The following is a 24,260-nucleotide window of genomic DNA, read 5'->3' on the forward strand; positions in this document are numbered from 1 at the left end:
GTGCACGAATGGTAGACGACAGCCCTTGTTCAGTCCACTCCCTACGCCGTGCAGGTTGCTTGACCGTCCGCACTTGACGCTGCTCCGAGCAGGTTGGTGCAGGCGGCGTGGGGGGGGGCATAGACGTGGAAGCATAGAAGTACGGTACAGTACTTGATTTTACGACACTGCAATTTGTGCAGAACTACGTAGTCGCACGACGTAGCAGCCGATAACACAACAACTTGTTTGTACATGGTGGGCACCCATGTTAATACTCTACCCCGCGTAGTTTATGATAAATAACGAGATGGGACACACTCCGGGTGGTGATGCGGTCCGTGTGCGCATCGTTCTGTGGGGCCGAACTGCTCATGTGGCTGCTGTGTTCGCTGAATTGCATTGCCTATCGCGGTCAGCGGTGGCGACCGGTTGTTGCACTGTCAAGTGTTGTAGATGTTGTGTTTAATGTGGCAGAATTAATTGGTTAGCGATACAGCGCAAGTCCAACAGCAACCCATACAGCGCAAATGGCATGCAATGGTATGTTTTGATTCCACAGTAAACAGCAAATGTGTAACATCATGAATGTCATCCCTTTGTAAATTGCCTGGATGAAGACATTGCTACACCACCGTGCCCAGCCATGGGTGACGTTTGACTACTTTAACCCACTCTGGTCCGTGTGTGGGTTGAATGGCGGTGAGTTCAGGACAGCTTCAGCTCGCCACTGATGGCAATCGTGGAATAAAGCTCACGAGTGCGGTGGGTAAGGAGAGGACAGCCAAGACTTGAGCTGCCCGGGCAGCAGCCGGCCCAGATAAGGTGTCCTCCCGCCTGCCCGTCACTTCAGTAATGACATTGTGTGCCCCACAACAGCACAGGCAGAGATGTGAGTAGCATCTGACCCGGGGCAGCGCTGTCGCTTGCCGCGCGTGTGCAATCGTCGCTGTTTTAAGCCGCTGCCCGGCACGACACGGAAGGAAACGATTGAGCAGAGGAGCCAAGTAAAACGCGGTGGAGTGTGGAATCGCTTGAAATGCATCGATGAAGATCGTGTACCTGGCTTGTGGTCATGGTATGCTGGGCAGTTGTTACGTGGCGACGTCTTTGTTGTGCTGGGTGAATGCTTTTCTTTCAAACGGTCCTACGGGTTGAGCCTTATTACAGAGGACCTCTTGTTATGTGGGATGCTAACATCTGTATGCAGGCAGTGTGAAGCGAGAACAGACTGGCACACGGCACATCAAGATTACTCGTGCCTGTTAGAAACTGCGTGGAACCTGCACTTGCTGTGCACAGGTGCGAAACTTTGTGCAATACTTTTATTTAAACGAACACTGTATGTAACATAGTGTGATGCACTCCATATACAGTCCCTTGTTAGTCCGCTGCTCAGTGAGAGCTTCCCCAAGCATCGCAGGTTGTGGGGGGTTTTTTTGGCCATGCTGGGTAGGTTATCACAGTTGCGCTGTGCATAGCTCTTGAATGTGTTTTCAATTTGGTGTGATGTTCGATTCTGACCTCCACGTGCTGTTCGAGCTTCTTCAGTAACTGCCGACGCCCTGAGTGCACGTGGAGCTTGTATTTTTTTTACCATATTTTCAATTGCTGCTCTGCGGTTTGTGGAGAAAGGGAGCAATGATCAGAAGTACAATCTAATAATGGAACTTCCAGAGCTGCGCTCTGCTCCTCACAGGCTATACATATTGTCTGAATTATAAGACCGTTCTTTCCTTATTTTAAGCAAAAGTATTGGGTGTGACATTTAAACCAGTAGGAGTCACCACATTGGTTCAACTTTATTTATACCTGGCACAAGTGTTGAGTCCAAAAAGCATGTTACTAGGGTAGTGACATATATTAAATCTCGATTTGAAGCTTTCGTGACTGCAGCAATCCATACTCTTTGGTTTTTTCGGTAAAGTCAGGTAGGTATATTTTAGATTTGAAGCTTTCGTGACTGCAATGATTCATATTCTCAGGTTTTTTCGGTAAAGTCACGTAGGTAAAACATTAAAAGTAATGCTTATAAGGGATTACATCTTGAATCATTGCTTCACTTGATGCAGCTAATCTGGCTGTGACGGTCCCACCTGATGACGGAGACTTGTGTTGCCTCCGAAACGTCGTGAATTTTATTTTTATTTTTGTTTTGTTTTATTTTACTTTCATTACTTTTAATGTTTTACCTACGTGACTTTACCGAAAAAACCTGAGAATAGGTATATTTTATTTTTATACCTACGTGACTTTACCAAAAGAACCAAAGAGTATGGACATATATTGAGTCACAATGGTGTTACGCCAGCTATTGAGGGAAGAGTGTAACTGTGCGTCTTAGAGCCTCTCTCTGTCACCAGAGTACGTATGGCATATGTGACAGTCTAGGTGAACCCAAGAGGGCACGTGACCTGCAGAGGATAAGGCCGGGGGCCAGAAGGGGACCCAAGTGATAGGTGATGTAAGGTCCCAGAACCTTCTGGGAAGATCCCGAAGGGGGTGCGGTCAAGGGCGGAGCGAGGCCACGCTCAGGAGGATAAAAGGGCAGTCCCAGGAGCGTTCTTGCCTGTCTTCTGGAATCAACCCGCCATGCTACGCTCTTTGCTCTTCGGGCTTCGGTCGTCACATTCGACATCGTGGGTCAGGCAGTACTTTACTGACCTGACCCCTTTATATAGTGACCTTGTTGAGGTCTGGCTCCGTGGTAGTTACCATATAGTTATCCCGAGTGTTTATGTAGTTACTCTATTGGGGTGTATAATAAGCGTGTTGCCTCCAAGTTACAAGTGTCTGCCTCCATGGGACCCACTACACTAGCAGGCTGTTAATATAAGTGACGAACTGAAAATGTAAAGAACACATTGTGTGTTTTGGAAACTGTATTTGTTTTTATGATCGGGGAAGGGATGGAGCATTGGTAACATTGCTTTGGTGGCCCCCTGATGAGTACATGTATGTTGAGTAACGTGCCATTATGGGATGCAGTGGTCCGTTTTACTGACTAAGCAAAAGTAAAAAGTTGTTAACAGATCTTTCTCCTAAATCATCAGTTGTCCTGCTGTATCGGTTCCGCCTGATGATGGTCGCTTGTGTTGCGATCGAAACGTCGTGATTTATTTGATTTGATTTCTACCTACGTGACTTTACCGAAAGAACCAAAGAATAAGCAGAAGTAATTTAAACAAACCCTGAACCCCAGCCTGTACTTTCCTGCGTAGGTAGTCAAAAGATTAGCTTCTGATCGCATTGTGAATTAACCGTAGTCTTAAACATAGCAAGGTGTGATATGCAAAACGCATTTATTGTCAACATTTGTGATGGACACACCTTCACAGCATTCCATTTTTCACTGATACAAGACTTATATTTGGCAAAAGTGCATTTCATACTGGGTTAACACATCTGCCATTAATTAGCATGAACTCAATAGCACTTAGACATCCGGTTTTATTGCTCCATGTTGTATTCGGGAAACCTTGGTAGGATTTCTTGTCATTCGGGTCTGTGCACAGTAGTGACCGGAGTCACAGAAGCCTTGTGTGTACAGTACATTGGCATGGCTGACTAGGAAACCCAAGCTGCCCACCTCGATAGGAAAAGTCTTGCGTGCAGTGGTCACAAGCAGCTCGCACATAAGGGTGGGAAGTTCACTGTCGAGATATCAAAATGCGAGCCTCAGAAAGGAACCGTGTGGTTCTGCGTTTGTGACCTTTATCTCATGCCTGCAGGTGGAACCTGATGACTGTTGTGGCTTTTTCACAACCTGCGAGCATGGTGAGGTCGTGGCAAAATAGAACAGGGAAGTGTTCTGTATACTGTATTGCGAGTCCATTATGAGCTTGATAATTTCTGCCAGTACCATAGTTTAAATTTACAATGTGGAATGTGTTTTGTGCCATTAAAACGATACATACTGTAGAGATGCATGTACCACTCCACAAGCACATGGTAATTCCCACCAATCATGGATGTCTTTACTGATTAGGCCAACAGTGCAAAGTCTGACTGCTAAATGGTCATGATGACAACTAGCTGATGTCTTTTCGAGTGATGCATTCCCACGGGCACTCAATTGCCTTGATTCCCACAGGCCGCCCAGCTCACTGATGAAGCTCCTTTGCTGAGGAGACTGTCCACTTTCAGCTTTGGCGGTGGTTCACAGGAATACTCCTCGAGTAGACCAGCATGGCTCGGGTCCTGTCCCATTGTGGGCTATCGCCTCCATCCACAGCCAGGGATAGTGATGGTATTTTATTTATTTTTAACGAGTTTCAGCTTGTGTGTCAGCTTCGGCTATTTTTGTAATTTCCACCAATGAAGCTGACCCGAGACAAGGGACACCATTAACATTGTGCATCTTTTCTGCGTCGCCCTCACAACTAGTTCCGAGTTTGGCTTTACTGAAAGCGGGAAGCCCCCCTTAGTAAAGGGAGATTGTGAGTGGGTTGCGTGGTGTGGATACAGCCCATAGTAGGGCTGAACGATTTGAGGAAAATATCTAATTGCGATTTTTCTGACAGATATTGCGATTTGATTTGCAATTACATTTTTTTAAAGTCAAGCTTCAGTTCAATATTCACTGTGTAATATATTTAACACATGTGATGGAGCATTACCACATGATACTTGCAAAATGTGAACTGCTCTATATATTCTCATAATTTAAATAGAACAATCGAACATAGAACAATTGTTAAGTTAAATAAATAAAGTAAATAATAATAACAAATAAAACAATTCCAATAAGAAAGTAATAGGACTTTTCAAATCGCATAAAGTGGCAGCCTTTGCGATTTGCTAATCGCATTGTTTAAAATTGTGATTTCGATTTGAAATCGATTAATCGTTCAGCCCTAGCCCACAGGCTGCCAAGGGGATCCGGGCTCAGCCACTCACTAGTTCCCAAACCAACCAAGCGCTCTAGTATGTGCTCATGGGAAGGCAGCGTTAGACACCACATGGGGATTTGAAAATGCATGGAAGCAAGAGGGATCAATATTGATTTTAACCAACCTGCAATGTCAGATTTTTGGAAGGATTATGTAAGCAGAACATGAAATTAACCAGCTTGTGAAATGCATCTGCTTATGCTGTACATACACAAAGAAAAGTTAGGTTTAAGGCAATCTACAACAGAACATATTTTACTTGGCTCTGTTATCCTAATGCATGCTATGTATGTACAAATTATTAAAGTAATATTTTACAAGATCATTATTCCCTGATTCCAAAGCACTGCAAAAATTATTGCGCTCATAATTCACGTCCGTGTCAAGCTGCTGGAAAGCACTCTAGCTCATTTTAGCTGAATGTTGAGCATTGAACGCAAAACTGAAAAAAATCGATGTGGCTCTGGCTGCAACTAGGTCCACTAATGGTCTATAAAAAATATTCAGGGTAACTGCTACAGGAATAATCTTTAAATTAGAGTTTCGTTGAAAAGGCAACTTTTTGTATATAGTCCAGAGTGATTGGAGTTGTGTCCTTAATAATGCGACAACCCATTAAAATTAATTGAATTTCAAAGGTTACCCATGTCACTAGTTAGTAAAGGGCAATATTTTTTACAATGTATTTAGTGGACACACTTTATGTTTAGGGTATTGCCTTACACGATGAGAGACATGCTTATTATCTTAATTATTCAATGTCCATGACATTGCATGCTTTAGCAGTGCCTTCGAAATAACTATATCCGACGCAAATCAAACCACTTTGAATTGCATTGTGGCAGGCAAGCGTGCAGACAACGAAGCTATTTCAGATGTTCGGCCACTTAGAACAACATGACAGTGTGGTTTATTTTATGCCACCTCATAAGAGAACCGTTGTCATATTGCCAACTGGGTAATTTGTGTTGAGATGGGGAAAATGTCCAGAAGCTTTAGGACTGCTGACATGTGGGGACCAATGTGAATGCGCTCAATGTAGAGTAATAGGCTTTGAGTTATTTAACCGCTTAAAATCCTTCAACGCCAATCGTGTGTCTATATTTTCAATACAGATGTGGTTGTGTTTAATGCATTTTGTACAACCTTTCTAACATAGCTAGCTGTTGCTCCTTTTTTCTTCGATGCGGCAGTGAGCTCGTTGTTTAATAGGGTGAATGTCTTATTAACACAGCCGCTGCTGCGGGAGCTGTCTCACATTGACATGCTTATCTCTAATCTCGAGCAATACAATGGCTTCTTCAGCACCGTAACCATGGGGTTACATTAACAGATTGACATGCTAATCTCTTGCAATACAATGGCCGCTCTTCCATCTCTAGCCCTGCCCACTTACCCTTGGGTTGTACCCATCTCAAACCTATATAACCTTTGGCTGCAAAGTAGCTCTCTCGCTGTATTTCTTCCTGCCTCAGCAGTCCGCCTGCTGTATTTTTTCACCTGAAGACGATTGCTTGTGTTGCGATCAAAACTTCGTGATTTTTTATTTGATAATTTTTCAATCTACGTGACTTTACCGAAAGACCCAAAGAGTACAACCTTTCTATTTCAGAAAGGTTTATTGCACAGTTTATTGTGGGAAGCCATGGTGGTGTAGTGCTTAGTTCCCTGCACATTGAACCAGGGAACCTGAGTTAAATCCCCCTTTGACTACCTCACTGACCAGCAATGTGAATTATGGTTAAACATCCCCCCAACAGTGGATGAGCAAAGGGCTGTGAATGATTGTTTAACACATATACAATCGGGACTGATTAGAAAGGCTTCTTCACTGGTTATAACCATTTAATGTATTCTGATAACCTTGTAACTTCTGTCTATTTTAACCAGTTAAGGACACTGCTGATAATCCTAGAATGTGCCATGAAACTAAGTACATTTTAGTACATTTAGAAAACGCACACATACGGAAAGGTTATATCTTTTCGAAAATTTTCCCTACATTATTAAACAAAGATATTTCTTATTGCGTAGTGGAACAGCGACAAACGAGAAGTGTAAAACAACCATAATAATAAAAAACTGATTTGTGTAGGTTGGTACCTTCCTGTTTGGAAAAGCTGTTCACCCGGGCACAGAGCCCATTTCTTTGTGTTGCTGGCTGCTTTGGGGCACAAGGCTGCCCCGTACAATCACACTAGTAGCCATGTTTGAACGTACACAAGCACGGGATGAGGATATACACAGTGGCCGACGCTTTCTGTAGCCGAGTTCCCATGAGCACGTTATAGGCCACGTTCTCACAACAGCCTGCGATCTGTATCCAGACCAAGCAACCGATTTGTGTGGATTTTTCGTTTTGCTTAGGGGTCTGCCGCTGTCAGACAGACTGCACTCGGAATCAGTGAAAATGTTACAGGTTCAACACGGAAGAGACTGAGCTATTAATGATGCCTGTAGCATAGGTTAGACTTCAAAGCCATGTTCTTATTATAAAACATTCAGGAATTTGTATGTATTATATTGGGACAGCTTAGACTAACCCAAGTGTATGTTAAACGTTTAAATGCCATTGGCAAGGGGTTGAAGTGTATGGAGGGGAAGGGCTAAGCCCACAACTCATATTGGGACAACCCATGCTGTACTGGGCCGTTCAAGGAATGCCTCGGCACGAGTTGGAAAGGCCTGAAGGAATGCAGCATGTGTCAGCTGATCCGGCCTGATGCTCTATGCGTTTGTTCTATTACCAGTTGTAGTCAAGTGTCTGAACAATATCATCCACAGACAATTTGGCACCAAAATTTGCTGCTTTTTGGGAGGTTGCCATGGGGAAGGGGAGGGCCAAAGGTGCTGCAGGCTAGTAAACTTCAATATAGTGTGGCACAACTCCCTTGGGCTTGGAGGTTTAATGGCAGCCATTAAGCAGTCTTCTTTTTTTGTACGGCTGATGTAGATGCAGAGCAACAACTACAATTTCACATTCAGGTGGTCAAGCCAGTTAACCGCATCAGGGGTAGCGGAGTGTATCATCATCGCTGTGATGTCTTTTTCGTGTTTGTGGATCGGCCATTGCGTTGTTATAGGTTGTATGGTCTGTTCTGGATGACCACAGTCGCACAACACTGGAGTTTTTAATTTTCCATTTGCGTATCAGGTATCTGCCATGGTTTCATGGTTGGTGCGGATGTGGTTTAGGGTGGACCATGAGCTTCGTGGAAGATCAAACTCGGGGTTCTTCTGCGTTGGGTCTTTCACAAGATGTTTGTTTGCAAGTTATTTTAAACTTCACTCAACTCCCCAAGCTTCATTGCTGTTGAACTTGCATTGTTGAAGGTTAATTCATGGGTCCAAAAAGGTTTTGCGTCACTTCAAGCGATGCCGGGGGACATTTTTAAGGTCCTGACGAATTGGAAGGCAACTGTTTTCCTTGATTTGTAGGAGTTCCCAGAGGGTTGCAGCATTTTGGCAGATGGGTGGGCGAGAGATTTGTGATAGTATGGCCAGCCAGGGTGTTGGGGTCGACTTGAGGGTTCCAGTGATACAACCCATTGCAGTGTTCAGTTAGACATCAACAAGCCAAGTGTGACCTTGGCCCATACTGGTGCACACTACTCGACTACAGAGTACACAAGGGCCATTGTTGATGTCTGTAACACTGGTGCTGATTGCTGCTCCCCAGCTTGTGCTTGCCAGTGTCTGTTTCAGGTTGATCCCTTGTTTTGTTTTGGTCTTGGTAGCTACCTTTTTCAGATAGTCACTCCGAGATATGTTGGAGTGGAGTCCTGTCGCACAGTGTTGCCGCAGAAGATTACTTTCAGAGTGTGCTTGGGTGCTCCTATTATCAAAATGAGATGCAGTAACTGTTGTTTTGTGGGGATTTGGCTTGAGCCTCAATTTCTGGAAATATTCCTCCATCGTGTTTATGTCTTGGTTCAGAGTGGATTCGATGTTAATAGTGGCTGCTTGTGTTGCTTGGAAAGGTCATCTGCAAATACCAATTTGCGTAACCTGGTGGGTGGCATGTCGCTCATATAGACATTGACGAACATTGGCACGAGTACTGAACCTTGTGGCAATCCATTATTGAACCGGGGTGAGCTGGATTTGTTGCCCATATAGACACGCAGTCACCTATTGCTTAGCATCGTTTCAGGTGTATTGTTTGAGGCAGGCAATGATCCCTGTGAACTTATCAAGCCGTTAATCCAGACTATGTCGTCGTTCCGATGAAAAATCATCAAAGGCTTGCGCCGGTCTTGGATTTATTCTGAAATCTGACCTCGGTGTGTGTCGCAAGGCCCAAAATTTGATCGCAGCAGCTGCGTCAAGGCCGAAATCCCACTTGTTCTTCAGGGATTACTGACTCAACGAGGAAGCTGACTCTCCAGAGGATGATGTTTTCCTGAAGTTTATAGACCGTGCACAGGAATGGTATCTACCTATAGCTTCCCAGGTCTTCAGTTTGCTTGCCTGGTTTGGGTATGGCAATGACCATCGCCTCCCGCCATGCTTTTGGGATGCATCCAGTTTTCTTGGTTTTTGTGTACAGGTTTGCCAGCCATTGGAGTCCCCGAGGGCCTAAGTGATGGAGGATTTCTGGGGGGGATACCATCTCTGCCGGCAGCCTTTTCTTTCTTCATTGCATCCAGACCCTTCCTCACTCCCTCTGTGCTGTTGGCATTGTGGTGTTGTGAAGAAAATTAAGCAGTCACTCATTGTCTCTGAGGTGGAAGATTTCCTTCAAACAACCCTGAAGGGAGAATCCTGTGCCTTGGCAGGGGTCATTAGGGCAGGTATTTTCAGAGGAGCACTCGTCTAAGGACTTGGACTCCATGAGCATGTACATTTGTGTAGTGGTATGAGTTTGACTGTAGTCTGTGTCGTGCCTTACTGTCTATGCCAAAGTGGTGGCTTCTGCTGCGTTCAGTGGCTTGGCCAAATAAGGCGCAGTGCGGGTTTCCATTCCTTTTTCAAGAAATGTATTCGGAACTTCCTGGTGCTTTGTTCTGGACAGACCGATGACCCTGCTGTTTATATCACTTTGTGACTTGTTCTCTCATTGTCTTCTAAAAAGTTTGCGCTACATCTCTGAGAAACATTTACCTTATAAAGGTCTATTTTATAGAGAAATGTGAAAGTCGACCCGAGTGAAGTGTTTTCATTCTGCTCTGCTACACCACCGCCAACACAATCCTTTTGAGTTTTATTCTGTGTTAGTGTTGTTCTTGGCCATTACTTCAGCACACATAATGGGGGAAACTTTGGGCACTACTGTGCCCAATGCCTTACTTAGCTGCGCTCTATGAGAGTGATTGTATTCTTGTCTGTGAGAGGTATTTTTCAACCTTGTTTTTGAGCTACAAAGGGCCACTGACATATGCTTAACAACAAGGAATCCCTCATTCATGATAAAGAAAGCTACACACTCAAATTAATATGAAAGACCCATTTTCTTCCCTGCATGGAAAGAATGCTTATTGGAATACGTCAAGTGCCGTTGGGGATTGAAACATGAAAACGAGGCTTATGGGGTCTCTCATTGATTAAACAGAGCTCTTACAACAACAGCACAGTTTGTGATGGGCTGCACAATTGGAAGTTGCTGACAACATAATGCCGTGCAAGTGCGACGTGTTGGCACCAGCAGGAGCATCTCCTCGCCGAGCAGTCCAATGGGGATTTTGTTGTTTCCCTGCATTCGCTCGCACGCACGTTGTGGAGGATGCTGTAATATGGCAGAGTTCCGCTGCCAGGTGGAGGGAAGAGGTAGGTAGCGAAAGAGTACTGAGGTTTTAGGCTGAGGAAAAAATAAATTAAATAACTGGCACCACTCAAATTTTGTCAGCCTTCTAGGCTTCTTCCTTCCAATGCATTGGAACACACCCTGGCACGACATCAACCGGGCAGACGGAGTGCTGAGATTAGCTCGTGTGCAGGAACTAGATGGATTGTTGTTTTGCAAGACCGTAAAAGAAGGTGATGGACAGGTTGGGTAGGCCTTGAGCTGGAAGTGTACAGCTCATGGCGAATGTTGAGATAAGAGGACATTGAAAGTTAATTTACCGTGGTAAAGGTTTGCTGTTTCTGTGGAGTCCCCACCCCAGCTGAATTGCTGTGCCCGTTGAAGAGGTGGTCACCTGGGTCAAGCCCAGAGGCGGGCCATCAGGGCCAGCAAGGCCTTCTCTGCTGGCCTAGAGATTTTCAGAATCAAAAAAAAATATTTTGTATAATTTAATCAGTCTATTAACGTAATTTCATTGCTACTCTCTCCCTCAGTTGTGCTGCTTCCAGTCCAGCTCATAAATTAGAGCTTTTATCCAGTCAGATTTTACACCTGTGCTGTTTCCACCTCTCCGGGTGAAAAATATACCCTGAGGCCTTCAGAATGTCGAGTGAATCCCCTCTGCTGTTGAAGCAAATGGGGACGATGTTGTTGATTGTCATATTCTTTAACCAATCAGATTTCGAGTTTGCCATGTTGGGTGGATTCTTTGACACGCCAGAGTCTTCTAGCTGGCCTAGCCGCCTACGTTGGTATTTTTCGTGTGGCGTGATCGGAGGGCCAGTTGGCTAACTGAAGTAAAACTAGCTAGAACGTAACGTAGCATCATCTCAGATTTATTTAAACTTTCTTTCGTGACATTTAGATTTTTAGATGTAGTGCTTCAGTTCTTTTTTTGTGGGGAAGCCTGTTGAATAATGATTGTGTTATTTTTGTTTTACAGCATTTTTGCTTGCTTGGTGGTCGTACGAGTAAATGTGACTGGTTGTGAGTTTGTTCTTGTTTCTTTGGTAATGACATCGATTTGGGCTATGTGATGTCTATTTGTGATGCAGCATCCTGTCATACTGCGTAATAGTGGTACATCCTTGATGGCTTCAGTCACCATGTATTAATTTCTCTGCAATTAGTGTATCGTAACTCTCATAGGTGTTGAGCCTCGTATTAAAACACTTTATTTCACTCGATAAAGGTTACTGTCACTGAATATGGGCTGGTTACGTCGAATGAAAATAGCCTATAGCCCTAGTGTCATGGTGAGGTTATTTGAAGGCAGTTTAATTGCGGGAAGATAGCACTGAAGGCCTAGGTGTAAAATACATGACCTGCCGCTGAGGGGAAAGCCTTGTGTTTTTGCTATGGTTACATTGTGGACTCTTTTGCTGTGGTGTTTGGGGAGGCTTGCTAGTGAAGAGTTTAACAAATCTGATTTCTCAAAAGTCAGAATAAAAAAAAAGGCTCTCCATTTTTAAAGTAATGTGATCCGATGTGTAATCGAGTCATGCAAGATGGCATGTTTTCAGATGGGCTTTGAAGTTCTACTTGATCGTTATTGATGTTAATATTGAATAGACTGAGAAGATTGTTCTGTTCTTGGGTCTGCTGTTACATGCGCAGATGAGTCACTTTAACCACCTATGTGCACAGCGTACAGTAATGTGTACAATACAAGGAGATCCGTTTTTAGACACCCTACATTTCTCATGACACAATCTGTGTGATGGATTGGCCAAGGTGGAATAATTGTGTGGATCCCTGCATTTGCTTGGCATGACCCCAATGGATGATTTCTTGTGTGGTTTAATCAAAGATCGTGTGTGTGTGCGACAAACCCGCAAGCGGTCTGTTACCCTCGCCTATGTATCATTGAAAGTTGTAAGCAAATGACACCGGAACTGGGCTGGACAATGTTCATCAGGAGATTAACCTCATCTCAATTATTATGGAATATGAACTTAGTTTCTTGAAATTGGTGGGAGACATGTAGACGTTTGAAATAATGTTGTTTTCGCTATTTTATCCATATTACTGCAGTACCTAATAAATGCACTGCATGGCGATCACATAGTCTATTTCTATTAAATGTCAACCAAAGTGCAAATATCGGAATTAAATTGAATTTAGACGAGGTAATGTTTTCTCACATGACATCCTAGTAAAATGGAGTCCGTCTGATTAGTTTGCAAAATTTAATAGTTTGAAATGTTCAGAAGACACAGTAGTTTAGAAATGTCCTTTGAACAGGCGGTTGGTCCATCATTATCAGCCATGATCAATCTGCTGCTGGATGAAGGCCTCCCCAAATGGGGAGGAGCTGTTCCAATGAGCCAGCATGCTCACTTGGCACGGGCAGACCAGTTCTTCCTCAGCCACGCCTCTACGATTATAGCTTGCTCGAGGATTGTTCTTTCATGGTAATGAGTGCGTCATATATTTTTGTTCACTGAAAACAGTGAAGCAGATTGCACAATTTATTAATATAACATTAGCTATTGCAACCCCGAAATTACGTAAGTGTACATTCTGTATGATTTGTAAATGCGTAATAGAATGGGGTAGTGAAACGTAAAATAATGTAAGTGTGCATTCTTTGTTGGAGGGATATATTTCTATTAGAATGACACTGGGTAGCCCAAATATTAGATAACTCCATGTTCGGTGTTCTGTTAAGTGTCCAAAGGGTTTAAAAATGAAGACAGAAAAAAAGTACAGGGAATAAAGGGAATGGTTGGCACGTTTCACAGAAATAACTTAACTTTATGAGAATTATCCATCAAATGTAACAATGTCGATTATTTATACTGTCACCAAGATATCATGGTGATGTTTGAGCTGATTAAAGTGTGTCTTCTCCCATAATGTAAATAAGCAATAATTAATTAGATACATATTAAAAAAATCCACATTTACAAAATGTCACCATTCCTCCTGAATATTTTGCACCTTGGCCTGTTTAAAATTAATTATCAAGGTGTAAAAAGCATTTGGGCGTTACCATACTTTGCATGCAACAGAGAATGCATGAAGCAGTAATAGAAAGCAAAGGGCAGTGCAACAAAATCTATTGTCCTGTACTTCTATGCTCCCCACCTTCACTAACCCACACGGAGCAGCCTGGTTAGGTGTAGATCGACTCACCCCCAAGACTCGCGTGGCATTGGGCAAGTGATCAGCATCCAGCAGTCAATTGGAAAAAAGGCTTTTTTCTTGCACTTAGACAAGCAGTTGTGGTCAAAAGCGCTTTATTAACAACTGTAAGGTTCCAAGTTCAAATATCAGCTAGGGCTGAATCAGACCATCTTTCCTTTTAAGGGTTAATAAAATAAATACCACTTTTTTTAAGTTCACAATGGTTGACCTATGGAGTGGCCATCATGATAGGAATGTGGAATCTCCACCACTGGCTCAGAGCTATCAGTGAAGATGGGCATCGCCTGATTTTGTTGTACGGGTTACACGCGTTCATGCGTTCAAGCGTCAGGTGTAAGAGCTTGACCGCTCTATGCATGAATTAGAGGTTGAGTTTATATAAATAATCAAAAAATTAATGCTTCAGGCCTATGGACTTTCGCCATTAGGCTTGCATAAGGAACATTCGCCAAAAACACCGGCTTTGTTTTTTTTCAAACCCACATTGAACCCCTTTTTTGGCTTAAGACGCGACATGTTCACTGTTGTTTCTGAAACTCATTTCATTTGAGAATGAACCACCCATAGCTGAATAAAGTATTATGCCAGCAAAATGGGTCATCATCTTTAGGTACAACTACATCAAGTCTCCGGAAAGCGTCTGACCCCAAACGTTCCAAAATGATTTGTCACAGTGGCCTATCGACCTGCTTTTAGTTACTACTATGCACGTGTACATATGTCTTGTCTAAAAAGTCTTAAGTGAACATTAATCCTTCTTGATAGTTATTTTCTTTAGCGTGCTGCTGTATTTCTGAACATGTCCTGTTCTCCTGTTTCAGCTCTAGTAATGTCTTATAAATATTGTCTTACCATTTGTGGAAACAGCTGTAGAAATATTTACAGCCTTGTGGAATGTATCTTAGCTCGCTGCCGTTTGACGTCCTATCTCCATCGGCTTGGTGTCGTGAAGAGTTTTTGTAAGCGGCTCCTTGCTGACGGACGATGTGCACGCGCGTGCGTGTGCGTTCCGTCCTGCAGTGCGCGGAGCGTCGCGGGGAGTGCGCGTGGCTCACGAGCGAGGGAGGGCGCCACTCCTGTCAACGATGTAGGAGCTGCGGATGCGTGCAGCGTGGGCTTCTCACGACGTGCGCTTTCGGCATGGTCCATGGTCCTGGCCAGCGCTCACCCGCACAGCCCTCGGCCTGCAGCAGCCCCTTCATCATCGCCAGGAAGTGAGGCCCAAGCGCACTTGCCGCTCCGTGCCCTGACATTGCCCCGGGCTCCACTGCGTTTGTCTCAGCGTTCCCCCTCTCCGCTACTCTCCTTGCCTTGAGCTTTCTCAGTGGTGCGCTGCTCTGTCCACAGTGGCGGAGCATCCAGTGTGCAGGATGTGCGATCGTACCGGGGCATTGGGGGCCGCACGGGTCACAGGCGTCGAGCTCTGAAGTTGGGGGAAGTTGGAAAGGGGACCCCATTTCATTATTTGCACCAGGGCCCACGCCGACCAATAAGTTATCCAAGCGTAGATGAGATGTGTAACTTGGAAGCGGTGGTAAGTTAATCCTTTCAGCCATGTTCCGCTTCTTCCCACGAATGAGAGGAGTTAAAGGCCAATGATGGTGCCCCCGCATGTCATCGCACATAGGAGGACATTTTCCTGTACCCCACAAACTAGTTTGAAGATTAGAGAGGTCAGATTTCGTGTTAAGTTGCAAGTGGTTGAGGCAGCAGCAATATCTGCGTGAAGCATTTAATATTTATGAATCTGTGGAGATTGCGTCGTAACTGAATTAGCAAAGATTACTTTTTGGTAGCGTTTTCATCCTGGCCGGCCCCACAGCTCCTCGCAGCTGACGGCGCACGCTCGCCTCTGTACGCAAGGATGTGCTGTTTTCGTTTCCCCAGAGGGATTATTTACCCAGTGTTGCAGACGCTGTATTAAGCATCGTTTGATGCTGTCGTGTCGAGAGTGATTAGTGGCAGCGTAGTTTGTTAGCGTGGGGCTGTCTGCCAGTGCCGCTGCAGGGGCAGCCTGGGCTCTGCAGGAGGCTGTGCACACTCGCTGTACGAAAGAGAAATTGTGAACACTCGCGGAGATCTGCCTAAACTCGATTCAGTAGAGTTGCTTTCAAAACCCATTTCAGTTTCTGCTTAATCAACTGGAGGAAAGCATTCACTTTCTATGCGAACATTTCTGTTATAATCATCCAAATGTGATGAAAAGGTAGTTAAACCAATTACAATGCTCATATCTGTTCAAAAGTCAATGCTTCTGGCGTCCAGCTCCCTATGCGACCCGAGACCCCACGAAGCCTTTATTGAATTTCTAATGCTCCTCAACACTGTGGATATGTCATAGTCCAGCCCCCCTGTACCTCCAGCACCTAACTTCCCATGAGAGAAACACCAAGTCAAGGCTTTTCCTAATGCCAAATTTACACTGTCAAGGCAACAGCGGGTAGTTCACGTTGATGTATAAATATTACATGGCATCACCTATTATAAAATTATCCATTAAATTGCTCACCGAAGTCCATGGTTGCTGTTAAAAACTCGCAGAAAATATCCCCAAGAATAGTCTCTGCCCACAGCGACCCCTCAATCAACACTTGCAATCACAACTATACATCCCCACGAGAGCTTCACAATCTCCACACGGAGCCTTGCATTCACAAACCACTAACTTACTCAAGCTGCGCCGTTCACAAGAGGTGCAATTTAACATTATCCGGCATTTCTGTTGTGAAAGACCTCGCCAAATCAACATCTATATTTTTTTTATCACACATTGGAAATTTTACTGTTATCCAGTGTGAATAATTATTTGACTGAAGTGAGCATTGCACTTCTTTCCCTGCCAGTATGCAGATTTTACAGAGCCACATGTCTGTGTAAACAAGTGCGTGCCCATTACAAATGTTATTTTTATCAAGATATCTGCCAAGGTTACTTTCCGCCACAGTTTATTTAGATAGTTTTTTTAGAAAGAGCCGTGACAAGAATGTCTCACTGGGAAAACAGTACTTAAGACATTGCCGTTGAAAAGGTTCACATTTGTAACTTAAGAGGTCATTAAAATTATAATGATAGTGATGGGAATGACAACAGCGGTAGTGATGAATGGCGTTGTTGTTTTGTGAGTGACATTTATGTAATTAAGTCTTATTGAGATGAAAGGGAAGGTTGGCTGGGAACCAAGCAAAGGGGAACATGCCCCTCCTTGGCTGGAGGTTGTAAAATTGCCGTTGATGTATTTACCAAATGTTACTCAATCTCTGATTCGGTTATTAATTGGGCATTGTCAAATTTTATTTTCGTGAAGAGGTTAACAAAAAAATAAAGTCAGCCACACATTTCAGGATGATGCACATTTGACATTTATTTCTGTGATGCTCGTTTGAGAGTTGTTGTTTTTACATGTGGTTTGCCATCCGCAATAATTAGTCAACCTTTCCCTGATTTATTGGCTATGAATTTGCAGGAATTATAAAATTTATGGCAAAAAGTTGCCCACAGGGCGCAAGGGTCCCTCTGAGTCGCGGTGCTTCTGTGGCCACATGATGTCACGCTCACCAGGAGCCTTTCCTCATTATCATCATCATTGGGCTTATTCCGAAACACCTTTCACTGTGCATGCTGTCTCAAAGCACATCGGCAGTCATAAGAAACGTTTCCAGTGCACTATTTTCTTGAAATGCTGCACAAACCCAACAGCTCATTATAACATAGATGTCAAATGTGGAAGCTAAGTTGGCGTACATCTCCTTGGATCGTAGTAGAGCTGCGCTCTATTTAAGTCCTGCGTGCCTTCCGTGTGCTTGCCATTATTTATATACCATTAGTATGCTCACCCGCGGGCAAGTGCGCATGGGCGTTACCGCTGTGGCATGTGGCTGCACGAGCGCCAACGACGAGCAGCCCGTTGGCCTCCCAGTCGGGGCACGATCGTGAGGAGCTCTGGTTCGCTGGGCGTGGTGACCCTGCTTGCGGTATGGCAGGTGCGCGCAGGCTTCGTTCTAATGCGCCGGTGCGGTCGTCAGACTGTGAGCATGGCGACGCAAAGCTCCCAAGCTCACTGTGCCTTTGTTTTTCAGGATCGTTCCATCGGCTTTCTCTGTCGTGTCTTGGTAGGTGCTTGTCAGTTTTCACACTGCCGCTGTAGTCATTCGTTTGTCTTGACTGTCGGGCAACTATTCGCTGTCGCCTGCAGATGTTTCTTTAGCGTATGGAGGTAGCCCTCGACAACTTGTATTGGTTTTCAGAGAAACTAGACTCATAGAGTGACATGACCTTCTAACCTCACTTATTCTCTGCGTATCTATCTAAATAGTTTCACTTACGCTGTCACTTGAGTAAAATGGAGGAAGGGTGAGAGACGGAGCAGAAAAGGGTGTGGAGGGGGAGTTACGAGTCATCTTGTTGTTGTAATTGAAGTGGGACATGTTCTGGGTGTCATCATTACTGGGCTTAGAAGCTTGAAACATTATAACCAGCTGTTTTCCAGAGGAAAACGCTACTAGCCACTTGCAAGCACAGGCAAGTGTATTTTGTTCATAGACCAGCAGGTATTTATCCAGGTACAAACCAATAAAAAGATCCCCATGTAGCCCCTATGCAAGCTGTCGGGGCAAGTGCTGTGAGCAAGCAGTTATGAAGGCTGGAAAGGCACACAAAGACACTGCACCATGTACCTATAGCAGTATGCACACACAGACAAGCAATATCCCGCACATTATCTTAAGGCCTCCTTGGGCAATTGCTCTTAAGCACCAATTAAGCTCAGCACAACATAAAAAAAGGTGTGACCAACACTACAAATCACCGTCATTGTCTTCATGAATGCCGATGTTCACACCATACCAAATAATAATTTTAGGTTGTGTATAGTGTAAGGTTGCCAAGTGCAGGTTCATATACTTTACTATTTTTCTATATTGTCATATACAGTTATTATTTTGCTCAGGTTATGATAAAAAAAATTCTGAAACTCAAAAGTGAGCAAAGCATCACATATCATCACATTGTATCAGAGCTCTGAGCTGGCACGGTAGAGAATTCCTGGGTTTGAATCTGAGTAGCCATGTCAGATTGAAACTGGGTTTCAAGGGAAGGGAGTTGAGGATTTTCACTTAGTCACTAATGGATGTACAAAAAAGTAAGCATTAAATGTACTTTTTCAGTTAAATTTGACATTTAATTTGTTATGGTGACACATTGTGGAATGTTTACTGTGCAACAAACACTTTGAAGGGAATTTAAACTAGTGCCATGCAGTGTGGGTAAGAGACCCAATTACAGCGACTTCAGAAGTAGTTACGCGAGGAAAGTCTCGGACACACGATGATACACTGCTTACTGAAATTGGGGCGCCGTGGTGGCGAGATGTTGACTACCTCGCCTGGGGTGCAGGAGGTAGTGTTTGATTACGACCCTATATCTGGATTATCTGCGTAACTAAGTTTCAAACTTTTTTGCTTCTGTTGACGAAATCTGTGCTTGACACAGCTACCAAATTCTAATTGCACGCTGGTGTCATGTCTTTTATGACCAACACCGTCAGACTAACGTGTAGGCACCTGTGGAGGAAATACACCATGCAGACATTCTGACTCGGCAGTGTCACAGGGATTCGTGCGAGTCTCTCGAGGTGGGCCTCACACTGACATAAGGTGAAAGTGAATTGGACAGGTGGCGGAGAGAATTTTCCAGGCCTGTGTTAGAAATGTAGCCCACGAGGGTGTTAACGCGAGTAGATGTAACCTGGCCAAAAATATCCAGGGGCAGTGGAAATAGGAATATTCTTGCAGAGGAAAGAACATTTGATATAGCAACATTGTCGGTTTGTTTTGGGAACAGTGACTGGATGCGGTTTCTTGTTAACAAGAACCAATGTTTATGACATGGTTGGTCTGATACCAGTGCATATCACCTTATTACATTTATAACTATGACACTTTTTTTTCTGATTGCTTCACAATTGGGCTTTATAAAAGATAGTTTTTAAATATGTACAAGAAAAAATAATGTTATTGTACTTAGTCTGTTACATATCACATAACGTTACTGAAGCTGCATCACGCTCGTGTACAGCCATATTGTCAATTCATTGCTGGATGAGGGCTTCTCCACGCTTTGCAGGCCTTGAGGAATATTTGACCATACTTCACCATGCAGATGAGTGCAATTTGGGGAAGGTTGATGTCGCTTTGGGGGACAGATTGCTGTCCGAAAGGTGCCATGTGTGAACCAAAAATAAATTGACGACTTGAAGGAGGAGAGCTACAATGGATTATGCTGCACTGCCCTCAATTGCCCCAACGCCTATTACACTTCAAATCTAGAATTACACCTGATTTGTTGTGCCTGGTGGTTACCCATCCTAGCACTATCCAAGCTTGTTCGCTTTCGAGGTTCGATGGGATTGGGTGCTTTCCAGGTGGTGTGGTCAGAGCTGTAACAGTTTCTTTTAGGTGTGTATATTGTATTTGGATAGGGCAGTGGTTGGTGGACTGTGCTATGGACCTAGAAATCTGAGTTTGATTCCTGGCCAAGGCAAACCCTCAGTGGCAAATGATATCTGAACCAGCTCTGGCCACCATCATGTTGAAGTATGGTCAGACAACAGCCATAACAGACATGGAGTTGTTTGTGGAGGGCCACATCCAGCAGTCGATTGTAAATTTTCACCCTTATTGCCGTTTATCGCTCACTCGTATATTCATCTTTAGTCGTAATTAAACAGTGTTAACAATTATAGTATCCATAACATGTTATGATCCGCGAGGTGGCTGGGAAGCTGAGGGGTTAATAGCATGTCAGAGCACTAAGCTGACACTGATCATGGGTTCAAATCTGCAGCCACCCATGATTAAAACAGATTCTCAAGTGTAGCCAGTTAAGGGTTTTGGCCCAGTCGCCCATAACAGCATAGCAAAATAATCTTAGAAATATAATTCCATTTAATTCAGGATATTTAAAGTAATAACTAGATGGTGTTTTAGTTTGACTGCCATGCTACAAGGCATCTAAAAAGGCACACCACCGAGTGTACACGAGGCTATCGAAGGGACTTCAGAGATCATTCTGTGGTGTCACCATCGAGGGGCTGCTCTGACAATGGATCATGATGCACTGCTTGCTGTGAGATTTCCAAGTGGAAATGTATTTCAATGATGTGACACCTTGAGCATAAGTGGATAATAATCCAAACAACAACAAAAACTTGTAATATCCATGAAAGCACCACAATAGCAGCTGTTCATGGATTCAGCTTTTAGGCTTAATGGCATTGTCTGTTTAGCCGTCCTTATATCACATGAACTGCTTCCTGACGTCGCTTTCACGTGTGCATGCATGTGTCCCCATGTGCAACACGCAATCAAAAATTTCATTGGCTACAAGACATTCCCCAGGAATTTCATCACAGCTTTACGCTTGAGCAACACAAACTCCAGCCGGTTCGTTTCCGAAAACCGCAGTGCTTCCACGCGGCTGCTAGTGACACTTTGGCACCGTGCTTTGACAACCAATTCAGTGACATTCTGCACAAAGACAGTTGTACTGTAGACACATGTTTGTCAGCATGATGGTGTTTGCTCAATAACGTTTGTATGTATGTCGTATAATAATTATTTAATGCAATCGCGTGATAGCAGCAGTTGTTGTTTTGTGCAGAGAGAGTATAATAGTAAATGCTGTTTTGCCTTCTGAGCCAATGAAGCCTCTGCAAAGTCTTTACACCCGAGTCAAAATGTTGTCGTCTACAGCAAAACGATGTTTGAAAAATTATAAACAAGGGTTTGGTGACTCCAAATTTCCATTGAGCAATTTGTAGAGAAGCTAATGCCATTGCATTTATAAAAGTAATTTACATTATCCTCACCTGTTCTAGCCACATTTTGAGGGTTTCCTTCTCCTCCGTGTGGCACTCGCTTGAAAATTTTACTTACAAAATAATGTTATTTTACCAGGTAAGGTCCACTTGAGCTCTCGATCTATTTTCAGAAGGTGACCTGGCCCCAAATGATAGTTCAACGAAGTGGCTTATCATCAGGTGGAGATTTATAGCAGTCAAATATTCTAAACATGTGCTTTGTAAATGTGGAGGGAAAATCTGGAGGACCCGGAGAAAAATCCACACGACCACGGAGTGAACATGCAAACTCAAAATATACAGGAGTCCGGGTCGGGATCGAACTTCCGAACTCCTGTATACCAGGCGAAGTAGTTAATATCTTGCCACCATGTATCCAGAGACTCTTCATTCTCTATCCTGTAATCCAATACCTCAATATTTTAATCCCCACATGTACAAACGCTCTCTCGCCTTTCTCGGTCAGTCCATCTCTAATTGGAAATCGTCTTGGGATGGGATTGCTTTTACTATACGTTCTTGATCATTCCAAATAGTTTTATCACCGCGATATAAAGGGTTCCCCAAGCCATTTCCATCTCTCAATATTGTGATGCAACAATTAATCTCCTGCGCACACACTAATTTCATCATTCCTTTTCCATGGTGGATGTCTCTCCGGGTGTGTTCCCTCCTTCGCCTGCCGCTCATTAGTCTCGACCACCAGTCATCAAACCTCACAAGGACGTGTCCTGCTCAAGTCAACTTACTTTTTTAACATTCAAAGATGTTTGTAACTTGCAATGCTCTCTAGTCAGTGTGCTCCTCGTTCTGTAGCTTTGTAACTCCAAAGCGGGCACCTCTCCATGTTTATTGTCACACTGTTGTGCTTTTGTCCCATTTTCTTTGACAATGTCCATAGTTTTCAATCTGTATGTCCTCACAGTTAACATGCCCTTATTAAAAACTTTTTTGATGGAAAACATATTTTGCACAAACTCATTTTTATTTTTAGTGGCACACTTTTACTCCAGCTCCCACAATGTACATACTCAAATAGAAATGTTATTAAAACAAACTAATAATATTAAAACATTAATAATACTGTTACCTGTTTGACAAGCCAACCATTGTTTAATATTAAATGTGCCTTTGTTGGAACGACAAGCTGGCCAAACCACAGCTTCTCTACCTTTAGTGGATGACACATGTAGACTGAGGTTTTCACAATCGTTTGTTTGACCTTCAAAGAGATGCTCGGGGTGACCGGCATTTTAGGACAAGCCAAAACAAGCACCTGTGGCTTTATTCTAAGGGGATAACATTTGCCAAATTTAAAGATCTGACAGATGAGTGACATTACTTGTACATTCTGTAATTTATATGTTAAGTACGGAGCATTGTTTTATACTCTTTCGTTCTTTCGGTAAAAGTCACGTAGGTGAAAAATAATAAAGAAGAATAAAAATAGACATAATCAAATTAAATCACTATTTTTCTTTTTTTTTCATCTACGTGACCTTACCGAAAGAACCAAAGAGTATGGATCCTTGCAGTCACGAAAACTTCAAATCTAGCATTGTTTTAGTTTGAGCCATTGCGTGCTGCGCAGTGTAGATTTCCTGCTATTCTTACTGCTATTGTGCAACGAATGTACACTCACTGTGGGGATGTCTCGGTTTTCTTTGCAGGTTTTGAGTTAAGTGCAGTTGTGGGGGCAGCAAGGGCAGGCTTGCGGGGGTGATATGTTTGACAATGTTCACAGGTCCATGCTTTAGTTGTGTGCAGTAAAGATACCTTCCGTTTCAAACAAGACTGAAAAGACGTGTGAAAAAGCACACAGCCATTGTGCATATGGCAAAAAACAACCCATCGGCATTCCCTCTGTGCTGTCTGGTCCTCTTGTCTTAGATTAATTTGAGCAAATGTGACCAACTGACAGCAGCAGTGATGCAGTGATCGACAAATGTAGACTCATTTCATCCAAATAAGGACTCTGTTATGGATTTTTCACATCATTTATAGTTTTGATTTGAGTAAGGTGTTTTTACTTCCCTGGCCTGTTGGCAGGCATGTTGTATGCCCATCATCCTCCAGAAGGCTGATTAGCTGTGCTGCCTAATGTCTGGGGAAAGTAAAATACGTAAAAAATAATTCTAGAGTTGATCCAAAATAAACTGTACAATGGACAAATTAACCAGCCATAATACCGGTCATGTTCTCGCTGATTAATTTGCTTCGGTAAAATTTTCTCCAATAAAAATGGGGGTGGGTGAGCGGTGGCGCAGAGGTTCGTGTGCTGTGCTGTGAACCCAGTGACTTAAGTTCTATTTTCAGTAGATTCAAAACTGTTCATTCATAAACTTATTTTTAACTGGCCCATTTTCTCAAGCCCCCCCCCCCTCTGTGTAAATTGTAGTCTCTGACCAAAATTTAGTAAGTCCTCTCATTCCCCGAAATGTGTCGGCCTATGATAGTTTTCTGTTATATGGCAGTAATGCAGTAATATTGATGAACGGCCTAAAGAACCACGTTTTTACCCAAGTACAAAACCTCTGGGAATTTAAGGTTATATATGTCCTCTTGTGTACATGTTTAAAAGTCCTTAAACCCAAACATACTT

At 43.5% G+C, this 24,260-nt stretch overlaps 1 protein-coding gene across 7 annotated transcripts in view; it reads left to right on the top strand.

The window, feature by feature from the left end:
• Window positions 1-24,260, top strand: part of LOC144719721 (F-box only protein 34-like) — a 51,059-nt gene that overhangs the window by 21,360 nt on the left and 5,439 nt on the right. For 3 of the 7 annotated variants that reach the window (XM_078595882.1, XM_078595875.1, XM_078595876.1), the window contains exons 2-3: window positions 14,824-15,017; window positions 17,880-17,912. The exons of 3 other annotated variants lie outside the window; for them this stretch is intronic. In XM_078595882.1, the coding sequence (XP_078452008.1) occupies window positions 14,944-15,017; window positions 17,880-17,912 (107 nt within the window). In that variant the 5' untranslated portion in view covers window positions 14,824-14,943. The remainder of the gene's footprint in view (window positions 1-14,823; window positions 15,018-17,879; window positions 17,913-24,260) is intronic. One more of the 7 variants, XM_078595877.1, reaches the window with a different exon arrangement.

Source organism: Lampetra planeri, chromosome 7 (assembly GCF_965212315.1).
Source record: "Lampetra planeri chromosome 7, kcLamPlan1.2.h2, whole genome shotgun sequence".
Taxonomy (NCBI): Eukaryota; Metazoa; Chordata; class Hyperoartia; order Petromyzontiformes; family Petromyzontidae; genus Lampetra; species Lampetra planeri.